This window comes from Podarcis muralis, chromosome 13 (assembly GCF_964188315.1).
Source record: "Podarcis muralis chromosome 13, rPodMur119.hap1.1, whole genome shotgun sequence".
NCBI lineage: Eukaryota > Metazoa > Chordata > Lepidosauria > Squamata > Lacertidae > Podarcis > Podarcis muralis.
The window spans coordinates 7,696,054-7,722,922 of record NC_135667.1 but is presented as its reverse complement, the minus strand read 5'-3'; the positions used below and the strand labels follow the sequence as shown (position 1 = coordinate 7,722,922).

The following is a 26,869-nucleotide window of genomic DNA, read 5'->3' as shown; positions in this document are numbered from 1 at the left end:
GGGAGACAACTTCGGAGTTGTCTGTTCAGCACTAAAAGCGATGTTAGGGTTGTGCCATTTAAGATTTCAGTCTTCGGGGGCTAGGTACAGCAACATCCAGCGGCATTTTTTAAAATTTACACTTTAGTTTTAAATTGTTAAATTTGTGGTGATTTATTTTTAAAGTTTATTTATTGCTGCTTTATTCTCAGAGCAATGTTACCAGCATGTGTACCACACACAGTGTGTGCTGATAATAGTATTCATGACCTGCTCCTTTAAACTGCTTGTATTCACTTGCGCAACCAATAGTAGGGAAGTATCTTGGTGAGGCTGTTCAAAACTTTGGGATTAGTAGGAGAGACATCTGGCGAACGGCAGATGAATTAGTGGCCGCTCACTCTCCAGTCTTCTATCGAAGTGGGTCCCTCAAGGCTTACATTGACTAGGAGACAGGTCCCAGACTAGAGATCACTAAGATCACAGAGAAGTGGTATTAATGCCCCTCACATATGGATGGGTTGAGAAGATCAATTTGGTTCATATTTAAAAACGAATATACATAATTTGCAGTACTTGAACCAAAACATGTGCATCATTTCCAACTTACACTTCTTTAAATTGTGCAAAGCTGTTCATCAGCCAAGTAATGTGCACAAAGAATACATATCGTGTGTGAGTGAATAATATATAAGAATGTGTTACATTAGGAGCACTGTTTTACAGGAATGTTTATATTAGGCAAAATATCACTCAGGTGTGTATATTAGGAGAAGTTTGAATTAAAATGCAGATGACTTTTCATGAGGACTGGTTTGCTGGTTGGTGTGAAAAAAAAACTTGAAAAAATAAGCAACTGAGAGGAACCATAACTGACAGATTCACCCATCTCTGCCTTTCTATAATGTAGGAACCTCTGCAAAATCACCAGTGGCCCCGGAAGTCCGCCTGCTCCATTCCTCCTGCGATTCCAAATCCAGTGGTGCCACCATTGAGCTGCTCTGCATTATCTCCAGCTTCTACCCCAAAACGTTGACGGTGGAATGGCTGGTGGGTGGGCAAGCCGGGCTCCTGCCTTCATTCACTGAGCAGCCCAAGAAGGATGCCCACGGATACACTTTCAGTACCACAAGCACAGCCAATGTCAGCCAAGCTGACTGGCAGGCTGGGAATGTCTACTACTGCCAGGTGTTCCACGAAGCAACACAAACAAAGGTGAAGAGCAAAGCCAAGATATGTGAAGGTAAGAGCAGCTGACTAAGTTGGCACTTGAGTTTCCCTCTGTTTTGGTGGGCATGGACTGGAACGTGAGGGGGAGGGCTGCTTCCAGATTGCAGCTTCCTCCCACTTCATTTATACATATATAGATATAGCTGCTTTCAATTATGTCCCATTGAATTAAGCCTTGAACACATGACCTTACTAGTAGAGTAGTTGTTTTCCATTTCTGCTGGAAGCAGGACTCAGGGAAGACATAGGGGAGTGGACATCAGAGTGCCCCAGATGTCCATGAAAAGTCTTGTCAAATATGCTATCCTCTTCAGGGTCAGAGGATGTTTTCCATCCTCTACAACATGTAGTTTGAGTCAGTGGTGTAAACCACCTCCTGGATAGAACAATGTAGTCTTGATAGCAGAAGCTGATATTGTAGAAAGGGGTGACAGGGAACTGTTTGTTCCTGCTCATTGTTCACAATGGAATATGGAGATTTTTTGATTTTAGGACAACCAAGGGCAACAAACACCAGCTTCATTCTTTTAATATTTGTACCAAGTCTGGAGTTTTTGCTCCCTTTTACTCTGGAGCAAGGAATGCCCTTGTTAACAGATTATTATTATTATTATTATTATTATTATTATTATTATTATTATTTTATATTTGTACCCCGCCCATCTGACTGGGTTACCCCAGCCACTCTGGGCTGCTTCCAACAAATAGAAAAGCATAATAAAACATCAAACATTAAGAACTTCCCTATACAAGGCTGCCTTCAGATGTATTCCAAAAGTTGTATAGTTATTTATCTCCTTGACATCTGATGGGAAGACGTGAGAGTCAAATAGAGAACTAACATGAAGTTTGTGCCTCCAGATGCTACCGCCTGCCCTTCCACTGGCATTGACGTAAGAATCATACTCCCAACTCCAAAAGACCTGTATGTAAACAGCGACCCCAAACTCATCTGCGTGGTGGAAAACTTGATAGATACAGATGGGCTGATAATCACCTGGTCACGGCAGACACCAGGACCTGTGAGCCAAGAACTACTGGAAACAAAAGAAGAGCCTAATGGAAAGTTCACCGCTACGAAGGCCCTCTCTGCCACAACGTGGCTACAGGGAGATGAATTCACCTGCAAAGTGGAATATCCAGGCCTGGCTGCTCCCATCATTAGGACCATTGCCAAGACGGCAGGTAAGTGGGAAACAGGGTTGGTCTCCCATCCCAGGGCTGGTGGTTTTGTGTTACAGAAGGAAAATGCAACACAACTTGGCAAATCTGCAGTTTATGCTAGAGACACAAGTTACAATTTCAAGCAGTCTGGTGGAGGTCTTGTGCAGGTTTGCACAATCATTCTACTACCCTTGTCTCTGCTCAAAGGTTTTATGGTGCTAGAAAAACCTGCAATGCATTTTTTTAAAAAAATCAGAAGGCAACACTGGAACCAAGGAAAGAAAGGCTTGTGTCCACTGCAGGGGCCAAGACATCTCCCATTACTCTCATGAAAACCATTTCATCTCTAGTTACAGATCCTTCAAACCCCTGAATCTGTCTATTGATAATGTTTACCCAACATTGGTTGAGCTAGATGAAGGATTGAGCCAGTTCTGATGAAGGCAGATCTTTATGTCCTTGCCCTGGTGGCCCACTCCACAAATTTAACGAGCCACCAGGGTAACTGCTTCGGGAGCAACTGTGCAGAGCTTGCTCCTTGAAGTTTGCAAGATTTTCACCTTTCAACCCCAAGCCATGCTGCAACTTGAACATACCAGTACCTTCTCGGGAAAGACTGGGATTCTGTGTGGGCTGGGTGACTTCTGTATATCTGTTGAGAAACTGGGCTGTATAACTATACCTCATATCTCTGCTGTCCCAGTTTGTGCTCCTATTCATTCATCCAGCTCAAAGAAGCCCAACACATGCCATAGATCTTCACATAGATCTACACACTGATGGTGACTTCAGCTGAAGGCACTTCAACTCATTGGCAATTGAGTATTTACCCCACTGTGTCTACTGTACAGACATAAACTGCTCTTCAAAGAATCTAACAGATAATATTTAGAGTCAAATGACATTAAAAGCCAGGTGGAGCAACTATTGGGAACATACTGCTGTTATGAAGTGCATATGAACAGGCCAGAGGTGAGACACGCTCTCTGCAATAACCCTGTCTGGAGTACCTATGTTCAAGAGAACAAAATCACAGGGACTCTCATTGTCAACACTGCATCCACTCATTTGGTCTAAACTTAACTACTGTTGCCTCTCCTTTTCTCTCACATATATTGTCCCTGATCTCAAAAAGGAACGGTCCATGCTCCTGAGGTGTACCTTTTCCGACCCCACCCTGAGGAAATCCGTACTCGGCCACCTATGGTGACCCTCACCTGCCTGATCACTGGGTTCACCCCAGAGGCAATTTCTGTCCAGTGGCTGAAGAATCACAACGCTATACCTGACGATCACCATGTCAACACCCCAGTCATGAAGAACAACAACAACCATTCCTACTTCATGTACAGCCACATGAAAATCGCATTAACTGACTGGAACAATGGAAATGCGTTCACCTGCATGGTTATCCACGAAGCCCTCCCCATGAAGTTCACCCAGAGGACCGTGGAGAAATCCCAGGGTAAAAAATGATGACCATCCCTCCTACGGCATTGCAACCTCTTCAGCCTCTCCCAGATTTTCCTCTAGCATTGTTAGATAAACCCTGTGTAAATAATTTCCATGCATGCATGTTTGGCCTATGGCTGAATAAAAAGAGAACCAACTCAGATATATCCCATGTTGTGGTCATTTGCAGGAAAATCGATGACTAGAGTGAGTTTTGGAAAGCGGGGGTGGGTGGATTAATTAAGTGGGTATTCATGGTATTTGGAAGCAAAATGTATTCACTATTATCAGAGCTATGCCATGGGAGGCAGGGGTGCAAACGTCTGATGTCAGTATATATGTATTTTAATGCTCACAACAGGCCCTTAATAAGTGCCGGAAGTGAGAGGGATTTGGTCCAAAGACACCCAGTGAGCTTCATCTAGTTGGGTGGTGATTTGAATCTGGGTCACATTCCACCAGGCTCAAGTCCAATATCCCATCATCTGCTCCACCCTGGCTTCCATCTATACATGTCCATACACAGGAAGCTGCTCTCCTTTTAACGTCTGGTGCTGAAAACAACAAATAAGCTGCTAATTCGCTACTGAGGAATATTTCTGTACCAGTCTCTGCCTCCTTCAGCCAACTGCCACCAGGCCTCAGTTCCTCAGGGGTTCAAACCAACTGATCATAGCAGAACTGCAGTGTTCACTGCATTCCAACAACATAATTATAGCTCAGTGCTCTTTATATTTTTTAATCTGCCACGCCCCCCAAAAAAATCAAAGCCCAAAGTTTATCCAATAAGTTTGCCTTTTTAGGCACCCATATACAGTGGTGCCTCGCAAGACGAAAAGAATCCGTTCCGCGATTCTCTTTGTCTAGCGGTTTTTTCGTCTTGCGATGCAAGCCCATTAGCGGCTAAGCGAAGTAGCGCTATTAGCGATTTAGCGGCTTAGCAGCTATTAAAGTCTTAGCGGCTAAACTGTTAAAAGGCTATTAACAGCTTAGCGGCTTTGAAAAAGGGGGGGGAAGCGGGGGGGAAATGGCGAGACTCGCAAGATGTTTCCGTCTTGCGAAGCAAGCCCATAGGGAAATTCGTCTTGCGAAGCACCTCCGAAATGGAAAACCCTTTCGTCTAGCGGGTTTTTCGTCTTGCGAGGCATTCGTCTTGCGGGGCACCACTGTATATAGAAGGGAGTCCTGCCCATATCAGAATATTTTGCATTGCCTCTCCTTCCTCTGCCTGCCCCAAATATTGATATATGGTAGATGACGTAAGAAGCTGGCTCATTGGTTTGCCTACTCAGAGTAGGCCCACTGAAATTAATTGATATGTGCAATTTAGGTTCATTCATTTCAATAGGTCTACGCCGAGTATGGCTAGCATTGGCTGCAAGCTATGCAGCGTTCTCTGTCGCAGAGCTGGAACCTTGTTGCAATAAGAGGTGCAGAGCTATCTGTATGGAGGTGCAATACAGAGGCCAATGTCATCCTGTGGAAAGTTAGTTCAATGGGGCACAGCAGCATGAGCAGCATGGACAGAAAGTAGGCAGAATTCATCTGGTGCAACATATGTGCACACTCCCCGCTTCAACACATGTAGCTTCCCTTCATATCAACTCACCTGGCCTGGATTACTGTGCATTTCAGTGACAGGGCAGAAGAAACGAGAGAATGCAAAACACCTGCATTGCTTGAAAGCAAAGAATAGTTTCTGGGGGCCAGCTATAATGTGATGCCATGGGGGGAGGGCATTTGGGGGGGCAACCCACAGTTTGCTGGGGCTGCTTTTCAGGTCACCGCACAAGGCAGCAGAATGCGTGTAAACCCCTTATGCCCTCTTCCAGGTCAAAACACAGCGAGTGTTTGCACAGCCGTATGTGCCTTGAATGTGCACAAAATGGTTGTTGCCTATATAGGGAAAGGTTTTCTCCCTTACTGCTCCCCATGGTTACAATAGAAGCACCATAGGGAAAGGTTATTTTAATCCAGAACCACATAAAAAAATAACCTCCCCTTGCACCAGGATCCTGACAAAAAAATTGCTTTCAAAGTGCTTTCAAAAGAATCAGAAGAAATTTCATTTGACACCTTTAGCATCACATCAGTAAGACATTGGGGGGGAGGAGGATAATAATAAACCTAGTTTGACCCTGAATTTGAGATGGGTGAGCAAACTGAGCCAAGCCTGGATAGATGAGTGCACAAGTCAGATGGAGCCATGAGAAAGAATCAAATTCACAAAATATTCAGGCCATATTAATGGATTGTTCATATATTATTGGGTGGGTTATGAGAAATAAAAGGTCCAACCAAGAAACATATGTACACAATGCAAAAAGGCAGAGCAAGGATATGTTTTCAAAAATGATAGTCAGGGGTCCCCTCAGAACCATCCCATCAAATACGAAAGAGCAAAATCTCTTTTACAAAATCGGAGAAGGGAGAAAAGGGGACTTTCAAGTACACTTTTCCCTAGTCACCCCTCCTTTTGGAAACCAAACACAACACTCCACTAAGTCACTCTTGCCCTAGTTATGCTGCAAGGGTGCGGCCTCAGCAATCCCACACAAACTCCCTACTCACACCTGCTCCCTGGTTACTCCTTGAGTCAGTACTTAATGTACTGGTTAGTGTTTGTTTTGGTGCTTAGAACTCCAGATTCAAATCCCACCTCAACCATGAAGCTCACTGCGTGGCCTTTCTGGACATCCCTCAGAAAACAGGTTAATTTAAGACAGTGTTAAAACATCCCCACCTCCTCATTTATTCAGGATTATTCCATCCAGCCATCTTCTGTGACTCACTGAAACTGTCAAGACTAGGATGTATTTTCTCATGTGGTGAAACGGTTAAGCAACTGTTTTGAACACCTCTGAACATTGCTATTCCTCATTGATTTATCACCTGAAAAAATGGAAGGCAAATAGCATTCTGCAGATGAATTGAAACACATTGCACAACAGGTTCATCCTAAACAAACTGATGGAAATTAGATGAACTGGTACTTTAGGCAGAGTGTCGGAAAAGGGAGAAGGAGAGAGAGAGAGAGAGAGAGAGAGAGAGAGAGAGAGAGAGAGAGAGAGAGCTGTCCCAACAGAGTGAAGTTACTCTGTAGGACAAGGCATAAACATTACGTGGGGTGAACAGAGAGAGTTCCCAAAGAGCCAACACCAAGCCACTATTGCAAAATTTAGATAATATTAATTGTTATATAGGCCACAGGTGATCTTGCAGGTATACGGTTAGTGCATCATGGATTTTGTAGTCTATGTTAGACTGTACGAAATAGAAGGAATAATATTAGTAGTACATAGTTCGGCATAATTCTATGTGTACAATTAGATATTAGTGGTAGGTGAAGGGATTGCTGAGGTTAAGGGATATTTTATGTTGAACACTGGAAATGACGTCTCTCTCTCTCCCCCCCTCACAGAGGTGGCTGTGTTAACAATGGATGATTACAGCGATGAGAAAGAGGAGGAAATGGATCGTCTCTGGGTCACCATCTTTGTTTTCTTCATTCTCTTCCTCCTCAGTGTTTCTTACAGTGCCACCATTACACTGTTCAAAGTGAGTAGAGAGGAAGGTCTGTTATATGTCTACATTTGAATCTTACGATGTGGAGTGACAGAGGCAGCAGAAACACCACAGGGATGGGGGGGTGAAAAGCAAAGGATAAGGCTGAAATATTTGTACTCTTTATTGTAAATTAGTGAATGGTTCTGTGAAGGACTCGGCACATACCTTTACATATCCTTGATGCCAAATAGTCCATTAGATACCCCATTAAAATCAGATGACTGGGATGAAGGAAAATATTTGACTTGCTGATTTGCAAGAGAAGTTTAGGGATAGGAAGATGCTGGAGATGCAATGAGGTTGAGGGTACGTTCTTTCATATGTGGTGGACCTGTAAAAGGTTAAAAGTGTATTGGGAAATCATCCACAATGAATTGAAAAAAATGTTTAGAAATACCCCCCCCCCCCAAAAAAAGAGTCCTTTTTGTTGGGGATAATTCAGACAGAAATTCCCAGGTGTCAGAAAAGGTTATTTATGTATGCCACCACTGCAGCCCATGTTTTGTTAGCCCCAAAATGGAAAACAAATGAGGTCCCAACTAAAGAAGAATGGCAACTTAAACTGATGGAATATACGCAGCTTGCGGACCTAACATATAGAATAAGAGAACAAGAAGAACATATGTTTAAAGATCCAATGTTTATTGAATGTATGGGGGGAATTTTGTACACTTGAAAAAGTTGACAGCATTAAGATAAATTCAACAGTGTAAACAAATTTTGTTGGATATAATAATGGAATACTGAATGATTTAGTTTATGTAAAATATGCAGGGATTTATGATATGCAAAAAGAACCATGAAAAGAGAAGAAAGGAAGTCATTGGCATTTTAAGGTTGTTTAAATGAATATTCTAAAGTGTAAAACAGAAAATTTAATAAAAATTATATTTAAAAAAGGGATAGGAAGATGCAGAAAGATGGCAAGGAATGATGTTAGTATACAGTGCCAAAAGAAAGTACTTCTTCACACAGCATAGTTAAGCTATTGAATTTGTTCCTACAAGAGGTAGTGATGGTCCCAGACTTTGATGGCTTTAGAAATGATCGCACAAATTCCTGGAGGAGGAAGACTATCAATGGCTACCAACCTCAATGGCTAGGTTACACCTTCATTGCTCAAGCAGTGTTCCTCTCAGCACCAGTTGCATTCAAATACTGCCTTTGGGCTTTCCACTACAGCATCTGGTTGGCCACTGTGGGAGCAGGAGGCCAGGCTGCATGGACACTCTTTGACCAGATCCAGCAGGGTTCTTTTATGTTCTTATACTTTCTTGTGAGCTGGTGGTTTATAGATAAATAAGTAAATATAAGTAATAAGTACAAGGTAAGTAATAATACATCATAGAACTTGCAACCTGTGGCTGGCAGGAAACAGGGAGGACAAAACCACAAATGACAAATAGGACATGCAGGTGTTTCTTCTTCCACACGCACTTCTGTTCTGTGTCTTCCTTTCTCCTCACTCTCATTCCTTCCTGCAGGTAAAATGGCTCTTCTCCACTGTAGTGGTCCTGAAAAAGCAGCCAGCAGGCCCTGACTATAAGAATGTGCACCAATGATTGGCCTAAAAGCATTTTCCTGGGAGCTCTTGTCCTACACATTGAGCAGTGCAAAGGAGAAGTCACTGGCTGGAGATAGGACTCTGTTTCCAGCATTGACAACCAAAGCTATCTGCTATCTGCTTCTCTTCCCTGGTAGGGGGACAATGAAGCCCCATCAGATGAAGGACAGAGAGGCAATTTTGTTAGAACTTGGAGCTGGACTCGTCATATGATGTCATTTGCTGAGACGGCACTCTCAAGACAGGAAGCCTACTGGCCCTATGTGCATCTGTTTCCCACAGTGACTGTCAAGAAGAGCAACTAGTACTCCCAACCCAAGGTGTACTAGTACTCCCAAACCAAACGACTAGTACTCCCAACCCAAGAGCACAGGTCTTGATAAAGGATTTTGGCACATCTACTCAGCGTTAAGTCCTTCTGAGTTCAATGGGACATACATCTAAGTATACATATGACTGCAGCCTGTGTATCCACTGGACTCTCCCCATTTCAGAGTTCAGATCTCCTCTCAACCCCATGTTTTTGTTCAGTTTCTGTTAATTGATTCTCATGGGAAACTTGCAGATTCTGGCTTCGCACAATTAACTCAAGGCAGTGTCAATTTACTCTTGGCAGAAAGCCCAGGTCTGCTTGACCTAGAAACTACTTACTCTGATTGGTTAACGACCAGCACTCAACTCTGTTATCTAGGGATTGCTAGCACAGTGTGATGTGAGGTGTGTTAGGAGTTGGAGTAGAAGTGCTGTGTATGGTTTTGAGAGAGAGAGAAAGAGAGGATTTATTTTGCTTTTATTTGTATGCAGAAACTCTGCTGGTTTTATTTTTCCTTTTTAATAAATCCTGTAAATAGTTATTCTGAGTCTAGCTGACTAGTCATTACCGCCGCAACTAGCTTCCTCGCTGGGCAGGAAAACTCTGCTACGTTTGGGCTAAAGCCAATAGGGCTATGCCTGACACTTCAAAGTTCCATGAGTTTTGCCATATGCTGTGCCTGCTCATCCAACACGCCCTCATCGCTAGCAGGCATCCAGCCTCACCCAGCTATTGGAGATACTGACCTGTCCTTCTTTAGCCAAATCCACCTAAGCACTCTACATAAATGTCTTATTCTGAATATTGTCCTTCTCTATACTGAATATTTTGATCAATCAGTTTAAGACCCACCCAATACCAACAATTTCTTCTTCCTCAGCCCTATGACTGGCACTGAGGACATTTCTGCTCTTTTATATATTACATGTTTGTGGTCACAACCAGTGGTTTTTTTTCTGGGGGGAACGCAGCGGGACGCATACCCCTAAATGTTTTGTTTTGCCCCGACCGACGGATGGACTGACATGCCAGCTGTCTCTGTAGTAGCAGTGCAGACTGGAGCTCCATCATTCTCCCTTACGGTGCCTGAGAAAGGGAATCTGGGGCGGCCGCGGTGGAGGTGACAGCACTGCTGCTCCTCCTCTTGCTGGGCTAGACCCAATTGGTGAGCACTCGCCCCTCCTCACTCAAGCCAACCCTGCCACTGCCGCTGCCAGGGGCCTTCCTGTCCTCTCACCGCCGCTGCTATTTTCTAGCTATTTTAGCTAGTTTCTGCTAGTTTCATATACAGTGGTACCTCGGGTTAAGAACTTAATTCGTTCTGGAGGTCCGTTCTTAACCTGAAACTGTTCTTAACCTGAAGCACCACTTTAGCTAATGGGGCCTCCTGCTGCCGCTGTGCCGTCGCTGCATGATTTATGTTCTCATCCTGAAGCAAAGTTCTTAACCCGAGGTAATATTTCTGGGTTAGCGGAGTCTGTAAACTGAAGTGTATGTAACCTGAAGCGTATGTAACCCGAGGTACCACTGTATTGCATGTTTTGCGGTCATAACTATCTTTACCAGACAAAAATAAATAAATAAATAAATAAATAAATAAATAAACAAATAAACAAATATTGTCTTCTGAAGGTTTTTGTTTCGTTTTTGCTCCTCCTTCGCATTCTTTCAGGAAGGAGTTTCATCATCTTTTGAAAATTCCGCTTGTTATCCTTCATTCCCATAAAAATCAGTGGTTTGGGAACCTGCAGACTTGCAGATGTTGTTGGACTCCAACTCATAAAAGTCGCAGCCTGCATAACAAATAGTCAAGGATGATGGGTCTTGTAGTCCAACAAACTCTGGAGGGCCAAAGTTTCCTCACCCTTTACTTGCATGCCAAGACCCCGTGACCCTGCAGTTCTCCAGGGAGTAAATTACCAAATAACACAACAGGATATAGTTTATGGTTTCAAATAAGCCACAACTTTTATTGGTTACAGATGTGAAGTTTGGCAGAGGCATTTGGTGAAACCAGTTTATTTCACTTCAGCCATCTGCTGGGAATGCATCTAAGGGTAAACCACCTCGGGGTACCTCCCGAGGGGTCACTGTTGGAGGGGTGCTACGGCTGCAGTCCCCTCCTGGGCATTGGACAGAATCTACTCCTCCCAGATCAGAACACTTCTTTTTGCTCCAGAGCTTTCTCCGTGAAAACCCGTTCTTTAAAGCTCATTTGGAGCAAGCAGTACTCCACAGCAACCCAAATGGACTTTTTTTTCCAAATGAGCACTAAAGAGTGGGTTTTGTGGGGAAACCTCTGGGGTGAAAACAAAACAAAAAATAAAAACATGGAGCTTTTAAGCGTCTATCTATGCTTGGAAGGAGTGGGGCAAAGGTAACTGTGGATGAACCCCGAGATGTGCCATAGCTGTTACGTCTTTGCCCGCTGCTTCTGCCACCTCTGCCCAAGGTGGTCATCCAGCAAGGGACCAGCCACACTCCAATGGCTCCTCCTCTGGCAGAGCCCAGTGCTCTGAGGCAGGAGCTTCTCATTCACCTGCTTGTAGTACAAGTGAGGTGAGCAATGCTGCTTTCTATGTCGATCATGGGGTGTTCCCTCTCAGGAATATACTGCATTTACTAAGAGACAAATGACTCCTTCATATCAATCAATAGATTTTATTGCATTAGCCGTGTGGCCATAGCATGATATACATAGAAATAACAACATAAAATGGGGGTGGGGAGGTAAAGGTAGATATCGTCCTGGGCGAATACTTAAAGAAAGAAGAAGAAGAGGAAAAAAAGGATAACAAAAGCGACAGGGGATTTAAAACATCGAGTGACAGATAGTACAAAAACAGAAAGACAAAAAACTGCTGAGGCTGGAGGAGGATCGTTAAAGGGTCCTTCAGCTCCTCAGATTTGTCCTAGCTCCATTGTCCTTGTACAATAAGGCTACTTGGGACTTCGTTCGATTGTGCGGCGTATCGACTGCAGCTGTGGTGTTAAAGAAGAAGAAGTTAGTGCCGCTTTCCTCTTCATCACACTGAGCAGGAAGTTAGCTGTCATCTGACTCCTTCATAGTAAACATAGCAGGGGGAGGTCATAAAATCATAGGATTGTAGAGTTGAGATGAATCTCAAGGGTCATCTGGTCCAAACCCCACAATGCAGGAATCTCAGCTAAAGCATCCATGACAGATGGCCATCCAACCTCTGCTTGAAAACCTCCAAGGAAGGAGAGTCCACAACCTCACAAGGGAGACCGTTCCACTGTCAGACAGCTCTTACTAGAAAGAACAGCTCTTCATAGAAAGCCCAGAAGGGAAAGAATGGGCACCATTTAGGAGGCATAAAAAGGGACCTCACAAATGTTCAAGTTCCTATGAGGTCCTGTTCCTGCCCCCTTCTCCAGCAGATGTTCTCCTAATATCATGGAGCCAGCTCAGAAATGTGCGGAGAGGGAAGATGGTGCTGCTGAAACTTAGCCTTCAAAGAATGGAAGATGCACTCTGACTCTGGTCAGAGAAAGGGTGACCTTTCTGAGGGAGAAGTGGGGGTGGTTCAACTTTAACCAAGGTTGTTCTTCTGAGGGTTTATTTTAGCCCTTCTAGCAAAAGCACAGAGTGTGTTAATAGCTTACTGTGGATGAAGTTCCTCTTCAGGTCTCTGGTTGCTGCAGAGTGCTGCAATTCACTGTATAACCCCAAATACAGAAAAGGCGTCTGATACTTGTGTAGCTACAGTATATCTGTTTGTGAAAGAAAATAAATACTTGTAGTAGTTTCCTGGCAATGCACAAGAACAATAAATATTCTGTTGATTTCTTAACCTCATTTCATTTGACCTCCAGTCTGCAACCTCTTCCTCTCCTACATAGTTCACTCTCTGCATTTTCAGACCCTTCAGGTGTCCCTATTTTCCAGGGACAGTCCTGGATTTACAGAAGACGTCCCGTTTCTGATTTGATCCTAGAATGTCCCGCTTTTCCTTAGGATGTCCCTGTGTTCCATCTGAGAAATGTTGGAGGGTATGCATTTGGTGTGTCAGATGGTGGTTTTCTGAACAATCACCGTGTCCCCTCTATGTGGAGGTCCTTCCTCCCTCAGAGACTTAAGGTTCCTTAAGTCCTTAAGATGTGAGACACCTGGTAAAGATGCTAACAAGTTGCAGGATTGTTTCCGTAAGGAAGTTAGATGCTTCTCCTCAGAACACCAGGGATGTGAGCAAACTGGGGCAGAGATATGGGAGCAGTCTTCCAGCTGAGGGGTTTTTTCCCTGCCTTTTTCCTTCCCCCACCCCCATGGAGGTGCCAGGATTGCAGGATCTAAATGTTTCTCTCTCTCTCTGCCCCCTCAAGGCTCGGAGGGTCAGGGAAGCACTTCCAAGAAGGCAAGAGCCTCTGGAAAGTCACAGACAAATAAGTGTATTATCACCAATTCTCTCAGGAGTTTTTTCCATGAGGATTTGAAAGGCTCTAACGCCACCCCCACTCCCACATATTTCTCCTTCTAGGGGTAACATATATTTCATAAAATTCATATGTGCTTGGTTGTAAGAAAAAAATAACTCAAAGGAGGCTTTTACCATGGCAGTTTTAAATAAATAGATGAGATAGAGATAGAGATAGAGATAGAGATAGAGATAGAGATAGAGATAGAGATAGAGATAGAGATAGAGATAGAGATAGAGATAGAGATAGAGATAGAGATAGAGATAGAGAGATAGAGAGATAGAGAGATAGAGAGATAGAGAGAGATAGAGATAGAGATAGAGATAGAGATAGAGATAGAGATAGAGATAGAGATAGAGATAGAGATAGAGATAGAGATAGAGATGATAGAGATAGAGAGATAGATAGATGATAGATGATAGATAGATAGATAGATAGATAGATGATAGATAGATAGATAGATAGATAGATAGATAGATAGATAGATAGATGATAGATAGATAGATAGATAGATAGATAGATAGATAGATAGATAGATGATAGATAGATGATAGATAGATAGATGATAGATAGATAGATGATAGATAGATAGATAGATAGATAGATAGATAGATAGATAGATAGATAGATGATATAGATAGATGAGAGAGAGAGAGAGAGAGAGAGAGAGAGAGAGAGCGCTTTTTTCTTTAAAAAAACGTTTAGGGGTACTCTCATTTTGACTCAAGAAAATCACCATTTCATAGTTGAAATCGAGGAAAATAAATACAGTAAATGGACAAAAGTACAAAGATTCACAAAATGTTTAGGGGTATGTGTACCCCCTGAGTCCCCCTAGAAAAAAAGCACTGGAGAGAGCGAGAGAGATTACCTCATGAGGAGTTTTAGGGCTTTCCCTATAGGATGGCTTGGAATTACCCTACTGCCTGGAACTACAGGGTGGGTTTGTCCTTTTTTTCTGGTTTCATCAGGCTTCTCAAAGTATAATTTCTTCTCCTTTCTCCCAGTTTTCAATTCATTGGCTTAAGGAATCCCTGAAATACTCCCAGTGGAGTTTAGTTTTCTGTGCACAATATGTGTAATTTGGCTACGGCTTGCACATGCAACCGCAGATGCCAGGCTGCTTTTTTCAATCCCTGGTATCCTGAGAAAGGGCTGAGATAGACCCCTGCCAGTCAGACCATGCAGCGCCACTGCCAGTCAGTGTGGGCATTATTGGGCTAAATAAGGCAGCATCCTACATTCCCTCTGCTGATGGGAGTTTTATGTGTCATTTTGCTATTACGTTTATAAATGGTGATGATGATTTATAAAATACGTGTGATGGCCTGGGAATCCGATTCAGAGGCTGAACCGGAGGAATCCCAGCCTGCACAAGAGTCCCCGCCTCCAGGGCCGGCTGAACTGGGGCAGGGCCTTGATTCTGAAGCGCCTGCACCTGTGCCGGATCCTCAGGAGCAGGCACCAGGTGAATCCACTCTGGCTCCGGAGGTGGTTGAGGACACAGTGCCTACAGGTGCGCCTCTCCCAGCCCTGTCAGGGGAAGGTGAGTCTCCCCCTGGGTCCAGTAACCCTCCAGCCTCTCCTGAGCTGCAGAGGCTCAGGGCAGAGAGGCGGAGGGAACTGGTTTCTCCCAGGAGGAGTGCTCGCCTTAAGGCCAGGAGAGGCGGGTCTCCTGGGGGCCGGGACCGCCCCTGGCCTCAGAGAAGATAAAGGCTAGTCAGCCCGGTCCCAGGTTGTGGGAGCAACGTCGTTGAAGAGCTGTTTCGGCCAGCACCCTGTCCTGTTCCCCCGGAGTTCCTGTCCTTGCCCTGCTCCTTGCCTTGGACCCCTCTTCGCCCGTGGAGGACTGTCTGCCGACCCTCGACTCAGGTCCTGGACCTCGCCCCACGGTAACCTCCCCCTGGGACCAGCACAATACGGCATACTGCCTTGTATATTTTTCTATCGATTGAAAGGCAAGATGCAAGCAGACACCTGGCCACACGACAGGTCTTCTCCTTCCCGCTGAAGCTTTCAATGTGCCCCAAAATCTGTTCTTTAAGGTTGAGGGACTCTCCAGAGGAGATTTTAGGGGGCATGTTGGGGCTGGTGGCAGGAGAAGAGGAACCACAGAGGTCCTGTTGGACAAGCAGTCTTACGTTTCACAAGCAGACAGACGTCATTGAATATCAACCATAGATTATAGACGTATTGCCCTCAAAATCCAAAGTAAGAATTGGAAGCCATCAGTGGGAATGAAGTGTGATACAAAAATGGTTACTAAATGAGGGTGAGGCCTAGAATGGCACTCAAGCTTTGACAATGCCATCCTTATAGCTGGAAATAATTCCACTTACAACAACGTCATACCGCACTAAGTTCACCAGAATTGACCCTACAACCCTATACCTGTCTGCTCAGAAGTAATCCTTACTGATTCAGTGGGATTTTGAACTCACTGGTGAGAAAGAGGAACAAGGCAAGTTACTGGAGGTCTGACTACCTGAAAAATTGTAGTTGTATTTTTATTATTATTAATTTATTTATACCCCACCCATCTGGCTGGGTTTCCCCAGCCACTCTGGGTGGCTCCCAACAGAATAAAAAAGCGATAAAATAGCAAACATTAAAAACTTCCCTAAACAGGGCTGCCTTCAGATATCTTCTAAAAGACAGATAGTTGTTTTTCTCTTTGACATCTGATGGGAGGGCATTCCACAGGGCCGGTGCCACTACCGAGAAGGCCCTCTGCCTGGTTCCCTGTAACCTCACTTCTCGCAGGGAGGGAAGCTCCAGAAGGCCCTCAGAGCTGGACCTCAGTGTGCAGGCTGAACGATGGGGGTGGAGAAGCTCCTTCAAGTATACTGGGACGTTTACAGGTATACTGTTTGTTTAATACTTTGGAATCCTGTATATCTTTACCTCACCTTGGTCTTATACATCACCTTGTTTGCCCCTGGGCAAAAAAACAAACTAACCCTGTTAAGTTTAATCAACTAATTAATTAATGTGTGCATAGGTAAGAAAAAAACAAGTGGTTTGAGTTTTTGCAGGCCGTACTTCATATAGCCTCGTTTTTCTGAGCAATGGAACTTTTGGGTTTTGAAAAGGTGTTAAACCAGGTGATAAAAAAGAGGAAGTGATTAGCTCCCAAATATATCCCCTGGACCTCATTTCTGATTATTACTTTTTTCACACCTTCACGCCAGTTCTCAGGATGTCAGTGTTCTTTTTAAAGGGACTTCTTAAGAACATGGGGGGAACTCTGAAGGCCTCGTTGCGGCGGAAATGACTCCCCAACAGAAACAGACTGTGGGTCATCCAACAGAGGTCTGGTTGCTTCAATCATCTCCAACCTTGGGATCGGTGAGTTCAGAAGAGGGTTTGTTCTTTACGTTGGGGGGCAGGGGAGTTATAGTATGGAAGGTCGGGTGGATGCAGGTACGTTGACTCTGGACCAATTGAATAAGATGACTTTCATACATATGCTGCGTTAAAAGATACTTACCACTTTCCAGAGGTGGCCTAAAGTATCTGCAATGGCAGCATTTGTTAATAACCCTGTTTGGACCAGCATCAAAGACATCAGAAATATTAGAACAATTGGTTAAATCCTTTGAGACCAAAAAGCTGGTTACTATTTTTTTATAGAAATTTGGTATCAATAAATCAATTTGATATGCAGACTCTGATAAAAGAATGGAATTAAGAATTGGAGATTCCTATATTACGTAGACAGTAGGAGAGTGTTTTAGATTCTGTAGCAAAGGTGTCAATGGATTTTGAATTACATCTTAAACAACAAAAAATAATATTTAGAAATTATGGGACTCTGTTACGTTTGTATAGAAAGGGACTATCTACCGCAACTGAGCATCTTTCTGTAAGGGAAACGGGAGAAGAAAGAGCTTGGAGCTGCTGCTCATGAGGCAAGGAGGACTGCCAGGCAATACTGTAGGCAATACATGAACCTTCCCCAAGTGCCACATTCAGCTCAGAAGCTTCCCACCACTCAGTCAACAGAGAAGCCTTAAGAAGGTAGGTGAGAAAAGCCCCAGGGCTCCTTGCTAACTTCTCCCAGGCTTGTTACTCAGCTAGATCCCAGCTGGTCTACCTGCCAAGCCGCTTCTTGCATCCAAGCTATGGTTTATGCTAGGAAGCTGGAGGAGGGCAAGGGGGCTACCTGAGAGTCTGGCTGAAGCCTCGTGGTCTACTGGGAAACTCCTGAGCTCCCAGAGGAATGTTGAGCTTCAAAGAGGTGGGTTGGGCAGAAGAAGGCTACCTGAAAGCTTGCTCAAATGCTAGGAGTTTCCCAACTTCCCAATGAACATTTGGCTTCCAGAGAATTGGCTGGGTGGAAGGAGGAGACTGAAAGTGAGATGATCGGCTGTGAAATTCCTCACCTCACAGTTCGGCAGCAGGCTTTAAACTAGTGAGCCAGGGAAGGTATCTGAAAGCTTACTCCAAGCCTAAAGACTCCTGCTCTCTTGAAGGGGTGCAAGGCTTATGGGAAGCTGGTGGGGAGGAAGGGAGCTACCCAAAAACCTGTCCCAGCCTGATCCTCAGCTAGGAGATGGCAAGGACCCAGCTGAGCACTAGGGCTTGCAACAAGCTGGACAAGTGCAAGGGAGTGCTATAAAATCCATGTCAGCTGTAAGACGCCTGGCTTCATACGGGAGCAGTATGCTTCATGAACCCTGGAGGGGGGGAGCTGGAGCTATGCCCCACCTGATGCACAGCTATACCTAGTTCAGTATTAGGATTCAAGGAAGATAATCCTGGAGCAGAGGAAGGTTGAAGCCAGCCCTGAATGCAAGGTGTTATAGGTGCTTGGGAGCTGCCAATGGATCTGCCTTGAGGGCTGCCCCAAGCCTGATGCTCAGTTGGGGGATTCTTGACCACTGAAGTGTGAGCTAGGCTTCACAAAAGCTGAGGGGAGCAGCCGGGTAGGTGGACTGCCAAAATGCCTCCCCAAGCCCAATGCTCATCTAGAAGATTCTTGACTACTTAGCTGTGTGCTAGGAGCCACGAAATCTGTAGGGAGCAGCTTCAGAGGTTTCCAGCAAGCTTAAGGCACAAGTATTTGACAACCCACCCAAGTGGTATAATTCACAAAAGCTGGTGGGGAAGGGAATGCCTGGATGGCTGTCCCAAGCCGCACACTCAGTTGGGAGATTTTTTGCTACCTACCTAGATGTTGGTCTTCCCATAAGCTGGTGGAAGAAGCAGTTGAGAAGCAGGGCTATGTGTAAGGTTTTGCAATTGCTGGGGGGGGAGCAGGTGGGTGCTTAGAGGCCTGCTCCAAGCCCGGTGCTCAACTGGGGGATTCTTGACCACCCAAATGAATGTCAGGCTTTATGTAAGCTTGTGGGGAGCAGTTGGGAGAAGGGCACCTGGATTCCTGCTCTGAACCTCATGCTGAACAGGAAGATTCTTGACCACCCAGTTGAGTTAGGCTTCACAAAAGCTAGTCAGGTGCTGCCAGGTGGGTGGGCTGCCCAGATGGCTGCCCCAAGCCTGATACAAGGTTCTTGACCAGCTAGCTGTTCACATAAGCCGGGGAGGAGCAGCTGAGAAGTTGGGAAGGGCTATGTGGATGCATGGCAAAAGCCAGGTGCTCAACTGTGAGATACTTGGCTTATCAGACAATCAGCAGACTGATTGGGCTGGTGGGGAACAAGAGGCTGCCTGAGAGCCTGCTTTAACCTAATGCCTAGCTGGGAGTTTCCTGACTTTCAGATTAAGCTTCATCTGGCAAGGAGGAGGGTGGTTGAAAGTCTACTCCAGCCAGATGCTTAGCTGGGAGATTTCTGCCACTGCCCCCACTCCTTGATGAGCAGCAGGGGAGCTACTTGAAAGCTTGTCCCAAGCCTGATACTCAGCTGGAAGGTTCCTGGTTTGCAGCTGAGCACTAGGATTCAAACAAGGTGGACAGGTGCAAGGGAGTGCTATAAAATCCACCTGACGCTCAACTGAAAAATTCCTGGCATCAAGTTGAAGCAGCAGGTGAGAATAAATGGGCCAGGGGTGGGGGACTGGAGCTCTGTCCCACCTGATCCTCAGCTGGGAGATTCTTCACTACCTACTTCAAGGAAGCTGATCTTGGCACACATAGGAAGGCTGAAGCCAGCCCACAGTGTAAAGCTTCTACAGGGAGCTGGGTGCTCAGCTGAGAGATTCTTGACCACCCAAGTTTGAGTGGCACTTCAGAAAAGCTGGTGGGAAGCAGCTGGGTGGGCTGACGAAATGCCTGCCCCAAGCATGATGCTCAGCTAGGAGTTTCTTGCCTACCTAGCTGAGTGCTTGGAGTCACAAAAGCTGGTAGGAAACAGCCAGCGGGGTTTCCTGATGCCTGGTGCACAACTGGAAGGTATGTGACAACCCACCCGAGTGCTATCATTCACAAAAGCTGGCAGGGAGCATCCAGGAGAGGGGACAGCCTAGATGCCTGTCCCAAGCTCAGCTGGGGGACTTTTGACTATCCAGGCAAGCAGTTGAATTAACAAAAGCTGGTGGGCAGGAGCTGAGAGGGGAGACTGCCTGGATGGCTGCCCTAAGCCTAGTAACCGACTCGGAGATTTCTGTGTGTTAGGCTTCACAAAAAACAGCCAGTGGGGAGCAGCAAGGTGGGAGGCTGCCTGGAAGCCTGCCCAAAGCCCAACACACAGCTGGAAGATTCTTGCTAACTCAGATCAATGTAAGACTTCACATAAGCTAGTGGGAAGCAGTCGGCAAGCTCTCTGAATGTCTGCCGTTAGCCTGATGCTCAGCTGGGAGGTACTATCAATCAGCAAACTTCAGGGGAGATGGCAGGGAACAAGGGGCTGCCTGAAGAGCTTGCTCTAACCTGGGAGTTAGCTGGGAGTCTCCCAAACTTCCCAGAAGAATGTTAGGCTTCATTTGGCAAGGAAGGTGACTGAAAGTCCACTCTGATGCTTAGCTGGCAGATTTCTGACTACCACCACCCAGATGAGCAGGAGGCTCCAGCCTGGCAGGGAGCAGAGGAGCTGCCTGAAAGCCTGTCCCCATGCCTGGCGCTCATCTATGGTGCTTTTGGCCTCCCAGATCCACAAGAGGCTCCAGGAGCAAGGAAGTATCTTAAAGCCTGTGCCAAGCCCAGCGTCAAACTGAGAGACCCATAAACTTCCTGAGCCACAGCAGGCTGCAAGAAGCCGAAAGGGAGCGACCAGGGGGCAGGGGCTGGCTGAGGGCTAGGTGGTTCCTGAGCCTTCAGATGTAGGAAGCTGGTAGACAGCAGGAGGTGCTTTCTGAAAGTCTGATCCCAGCCTGATGCTCAACTGGGAAATTCCTGACCATTCAAATGAGTAACAGGCTTCATGGGGGCTGGATCTGCTCCAGGCATGAATCTCAGCCTGGAGATCCCCCAATAGTAGGCTTTAAGGAAGCTGTCTTGGATCAAGTAGGCTACCTTAGCTTGGCTTTCAGCTCAGGGTCTGGCTTCAGGGAAGCCATACGAGAAGCTGACGGGGCTGTTGGGAAGGGGGGGGGAGCCAGTGGGCTACTTGAATGCCTGTCCGATGCCCGAGCTGTAATGTGTAGCTTTAGGGCTTCATCTCTTGAGACCCGAAACTTCAAGCTCAGCCAAGGAACAAGAGGGTTAGGAAGCAAGCGGCTTTGAGGTGCCTAAGTTCTACTCCCTGCTCAGAAAGTGTTCTTTGGGGCAAAAAGACCCCTAAGGGTTGCTAGGCTGCAAGGGCTGAAGTAGACAGGAGCCCTGGGTTCTCTCTGGAGTGGGTTGCAACAGATGAGTGGGGCCAAGCTGGTTAGGACAGAGGTCTGTATCCAGCCATAGAAGAGTAGGGCAGTTAAAGTGGTTAAGAGAACAAGGAATGTGGGATCTGGTGCACCTGAGAATGGCAGCCCCAGGGAAGCTCCTGCTTCTGGGGGAGGAGAGAGGAGCATAACAGCTTAAAACAAGCATGAACATTAGGAGAGCGGTTTCCAGTGGTTGCAAGCTGGAGTCAGCATGTGCTGGACTCCCAGGTTTGACCATCAGCTCTGGCTGAGGAGGGGAAGGTAGAGAAGATGTGGGTGACTAGAGAGGGGGCCTGTGCAAGGTCAGAAGGCAAGTTCCATGGGACTAAAAAGCATCCCAGGTCTTGTAGCTAGAGAAGGACATGTTTGGCACTATTTAACAGGAATGGTTCCTATTTTCTGGAACTTGTCTCTGGCAAAGCACTGCCCCTGCCTTGCCTTTGGGATGGGCCTTGTTGAAACTGTCTTAATTATGAGTTGCTTTTGCTCAGCAGCATCCCCGAGACTTCTAAACATCTCTATGTGGACAGTGATTCACACACCTCTTCTTTAACACATGCTGATGTCGCTCACATTCAGCATTTGAGAACATGTTTTTGGACTCAACAATATTTGCACCTTCTTGGCTTTTAAAGATTGCTGGGCAGTTCCATTTTATGCCTGGATTTTATCTACTGCTGGGTTATCTTTTCTTGATCTTATCATTTTACTGAGTTGTTGCATAGTCTGTTTTATTATGTATGCTGCCTGTTGAGTCAGCCACCAGAGAGACACGGCTGTTTCCTTGGTCTTACTCCTGAAACAAGGTATCTAAGCAGTTAAAGTTTTTTCCCATCATGGCAGGAAAAGCTTCCCCTCCTAACTTTCTGAGTGACACCTCTGCGGGGAAAGGAACTGGCTATGTGTCTACAATTTGCAAGCTGTTGAGAAACCTGAAGTTTTTCTCATGGGACAGACGTCCAGCAGCACCCTCTTGGCCTAAGGCTCTGCATCCTCTAATGGACAGCAAGACCTTGTTCCCACAGAGGTAGTAGACCTAGGTCTCAGAGATAACACATGGCTGATATGCCTTCATTTTTTCCAACCTGCATTATTTGTAAAAAGCAGTGTTGTTGTTCAACTAGTGAACCAGGGGGAAATGGGGCGCCTCATGCTTAGGGGACAAATTTGCCCCTCCATTCTCTCTGTCCAGCTTTTACAACCCTCCCCAGACTTACCACATCCCATTCCTTGAGTGTTTTTTGCCTGGTTGGGAAGTGTCCTTGAATTGTGATCATGGTTCTTGCTTAACTTGGATGGGGGAATCTATGTGTGCACAGAATCCTCTGAATTTTCTGCAGCTAGAAAGTGCAAAAGTAAGAGTTCTATCTTTTGCTCTGCTCACCTTTGCTGCTTTTGATTTTGAACATGACTCCAGTTAGCATGTGCCCCCAGAACATTGCTCATGATGGAATGAGACCCTTGGGTTACAAATGTTCCCCACCCTGCTGCTAGAATTTTTCCTCCCTGACATCATTTCCTTTAGGCATAGGCAGACACAGTTTTGCCACTAGTGAAAACTAGGCAAAAGCCACACGCTTCCTTCTTACCACTTTCCATAAACTACAAAGCCCCCTTTTCGTGGCTGTAAGATCCCCCCACAACTTTTTTTAAATAAATAAATGTAGAATTCAAAATGAAAATGTACCTGGTTTGGTTATACATTAAGAACTTGAAGCCCCAAAAAATTGATGTGGAATTCACTGATGCAGCTCAAGGACAGGTGTCAAGCATTTGGCAAATTTGGAGATAATCAGCTAGTTGGTGGGTGCTAAACGGGGCTGTTTGTATTCTGCAAATAATTCAGCATCCTAAGCTTTCAGTGTTTTCAAGAAAGTTTCTAGCTCTCGTGGTTAAGAAAATAAGTTTGAAACTGTTGCTTTGGTGCAATAGATACCTTCTATTGGTCAGGAGATCAATTAAGCAGCGTTCTTCATGCCCAGTAGGTTTGGAACTTGTTGGCAATAACAGAACTATGGATGAACTGAGGGATGCGGGTGGCACTGTGGTTTAAACCACTGAGCCTCTTGGGCTTGCCGATCAGAAGGTCAGCAGTTTGAATCCCCACAACGGGGTGAGCTCCTGTTGCTAGGTCCCAGCTCCTGCCAACCTAGCAGTTCAAAAGCATACCAGCGCAAGTAGATAAATAGGTACCATTGCAGCAGGAAGGTAAACGGTGTTTCTGTGCACTCTGGTTTCCGTTATGGTGTTCTGTTGCACCAGATGCTGTTTAGTCATGCTGGTCACATGACCCAGAAAGCTGTATGTGGACAAATGCCAGCTCCCTTGGCCTGAAAGCGAGATGAGTGTCACAACCCTATAGACGCATTTGACTGGACTTAACCATCCAGGGTTACTTTACCTTTACCTTTATGGATGAACTTGAGCATGTCCCAGTGTCTTTCAGGTAAATGTGCTGCCTCAATAATGTTTGTGATAGAGGCAACCAGGCCCCTTTAAGGCTCTTACTGTTAGGACTGGCTCCAAGAGCAAAGGATTTGCTTCTAGTATCCATAAGATCTTAAGAGAAATTGTGACAGGCCTCCTTACTGGACTGAAAGAGGTCTGGGAGATACATATGGGTGAGCAGAGTGATGAAGTGAAATGTACAAATCTATGGTTTTCCCAACCAGGGAAGTAACTGTCGATTTAAAATTAGCCATAAGTGGTAGAGAACTCCATGACAACTATTGCCTATGGAAACTAACACTCACTCCAGGCCTTGGAGGGTTAAGCCACCTGGGAGACGCTCCCAGGTACGAGCTGGTTTTTTTGTTTGAGTTCATAACTTAATTCTAAGAAGAATCGCACCCAGGGCATCAGACAAGCTCTGCACAGGCCCGAACATTTCTTCTTGTACTTCTTTGGCGATCACTCGTAGCCGAGTAAGATTGTCTTCCATAAACACGGTTTTAACAGTGAGTCCGCAAGTGACTGTAGAGGCCAGTTCTGGATCCACACGTCCTTCCACAGTAGGGACATAGGTTTCCAGGGAGGAAATGATCATGGTGAGGGTTTGCCAAGCGTGCCTTCCTCTTAGCACATTTCTCCCTTTCATCCTGACTTCAAGCATCTTCAAAGCTCATGATACCTTTGGTAAAGGCTGTTCTCCAGTTGGAGCACTCACAGGCCAATGTTTCCCAGTTGTCATGGTTTACACTACATTTTTTTAGATTTGCCTTGAGAGAGTCTTTAAATCTCTTTTGTTGACCACCAGCATTACACTTTCCATTTTTGGGTTGGCATGGATGTGGTGCTAGAGACACTTATTACCACTTACTATGTTGTGATGAGGGCAGGAATGAGACAATGATATCGTGTAACCCACACTCAGCCCATGGAACACACATTTGCTGGACAGCATATCTTCAACATGTCTTTTTCTCTCTTTAATTGCAGCAAGTGCCACAGCCCCGACGGTCTTCCCATTGCCTCCCTGTAGCCAAGACTCCTCTACCGCCTCCCTGGTCTCCATAGGTTGTCTGGTCTCTGGCTACTTTCCTGAACCGGTCGCAGTACAGTGGAATTCGGGAGCCATCTCCAGCGGCATCCAGACCTTCCCTGCACTATTGGATTCATCCAGTGGCCTCTACACCCTCACCAGCCAGCTCACCATCCCAACCAGCACCTGGGAATCGGAGAAGTTCCAATGCAATGTCACACATGCAGCTACCGGCTTCACAGCCAACAAAGACATTGAGCGTGAGTCTTCCTGGGCCTTGGTTATCTGCTTGCTTTTTAAATCTCAAATGGGCAATCAATGCATTTAAAGAAAGTAAAGTAAAGTACTTGGGTGGAGGGAGAGGGGAAATAGATGCAATACTTTTGGGTAGTATTATTGTCTCATTCCAAGGCACATTAAGCATGGCAGGCACCACCAAAAAGAAAAAAAATGTCTCTGCCCAACAAGGCTTACAAATGAAATATAGGGGTTGGAGTGGAGAGAACGAGTTTGGAATCCTCCATTCAGTACTAACAATGGTATAAGAAAAAGTTGGGTTGCAGCATTTCAGAGTTCAGTTGTCCATAGTAAGTTGGAGCATCATCCAGCAGCAACTTTTTGGAATACATTTCAAGGTTAGATTGATTTAGAGGGATTTGTGTCCATTTATAGATCATTCTTCTTTGGAGCAATTTTACCAAAACACAAAACATACACACACATGTGAATGGCATTCATGACCCCTCATTTTAATTCATTATATGAGTTGTCAACCTGCAGAACCAGTGAAATGACCTAAGTTCTGGGGTGGTTGGCTACTCCTACAGCCCACTCACTTGTAATGTTGGAAGGAATGGTTAGGATTGATCACCCTGTGCCAAGGCAAAGCATGATAGCTACAGGGGGGAGGCAAGCTTTGAAAAGGGATACGGAGTGGGGGGAAAGTGCCTTGATGAGAAGGTGAGGCTGTTCATAACTTTGGGATCAGCATGTCAAAAGGTGGGGAGAACCAAAAGAGGTGAATTGCAGATGAACTAGTAGCCACTTAGACCTCAAAGCTTACATGGAGAGGGAAATAGGTGGCAAAGTGAAGATCACTAAGACATGGGGAAGGGGGAAAGATCACAAACAAATGATATTAATTCCCCTCACATGTGGATGGGAGAGAATATCAGTTCAGTTAAGATTTAAATATGAATCCACCTAATTCACAACAAAACTTGAATGAAAACACAGCCATCTTTCAAATTCACACTTATCCGAATTTTGCAAAGCAGTTCTCCAGCCGAGTAGAGTGTACAAAAATGCATCTACTAGGGAAAGATGTGCACAAAAATGGATATATTAGTATAAATAACATATAAAAATGCATTATATCAGGAGCACTGCTTAGCAAAAATGTTTATCTTAGGCAAGACTGTATGTAAAGACAGCATGTTAGGAAAAAATTAGATTAAAATGCAGATGAATTTTCATAAGTACTTATTTTAGAAATATTTGTATAGAGATACAGAGAATGGGGGGGGAGAAACTGAGAGAAATCAAAATTGACAAGTTAACCCATCCCTGCCTTCCCATAACTTATATCCCTCCAGACTCTCCTGCGAAACCAGCAGTGGTCCCAGAAGTCCGCCTGCTCCATTCCTCCTGCGATCCCAGGCATGCCACCATTGAGCTGCTCTGCATTATCTCCAGCTTCTACCCCAGCAGGGTGACGATAGAGTGGCTAGTGGGTGGGCAACCTGGCTTGCTATCCTCGGTCACAGCACCACCCAGGAAGGATGCCCACGGATACACCTTCAGTACCACAAGCACAGTCAATGTTAGCAAAGAAGACTGGCAGGCTGGAAATACCTACCACTGCCAGGTGTTCCACGAAGCAACCCAAACCAAATTGAAAAGCAAAGCCAAGATATGTGAAGGT

At 45.4% G+C, this 26,869-nt stretch overlaps 1 long non-coding RNA gene and 2 gene segments (V, D, J or C); all 3 read left to right on the top strand.

The window, feature by feature from the left end:
* The window catches only part of LOC114582620 (Ig gamma-2C chain C region-like), a 99,951-nt gene extending 95,965 nt beyond the window's left edge, over positions 1–3,986 (top strand). Inside the window, 3 exon segments of the C gene segment in view lie at positions 890–1,222; positions 2,071–2,394; positions 3,509–3,986. Of these exon segments, the coding sequence occupies positions 890–1,222; positions 2,071–2,394; positions 3,509–3,849 (998 nt within the window).
* Positions 1–26,869, top strand: part of LOC114583608 (immunoglobulin heavy constant epsilon-like) — a 179,784-nt gene that overhangs the window by 96,472 nt on the left and 56,443 nt on the right.
* LOC144325060 (uncharacterized) lies at positions 6,972–9,810 on the top strand. The gene is made up of 2 exons (XR_013390347.1): positions 6,972–7,383; positions 8,877–9,810. It is a non-coding gene; the product is annotated as an uncharacterized LOC144325060 (long non-coding RNA).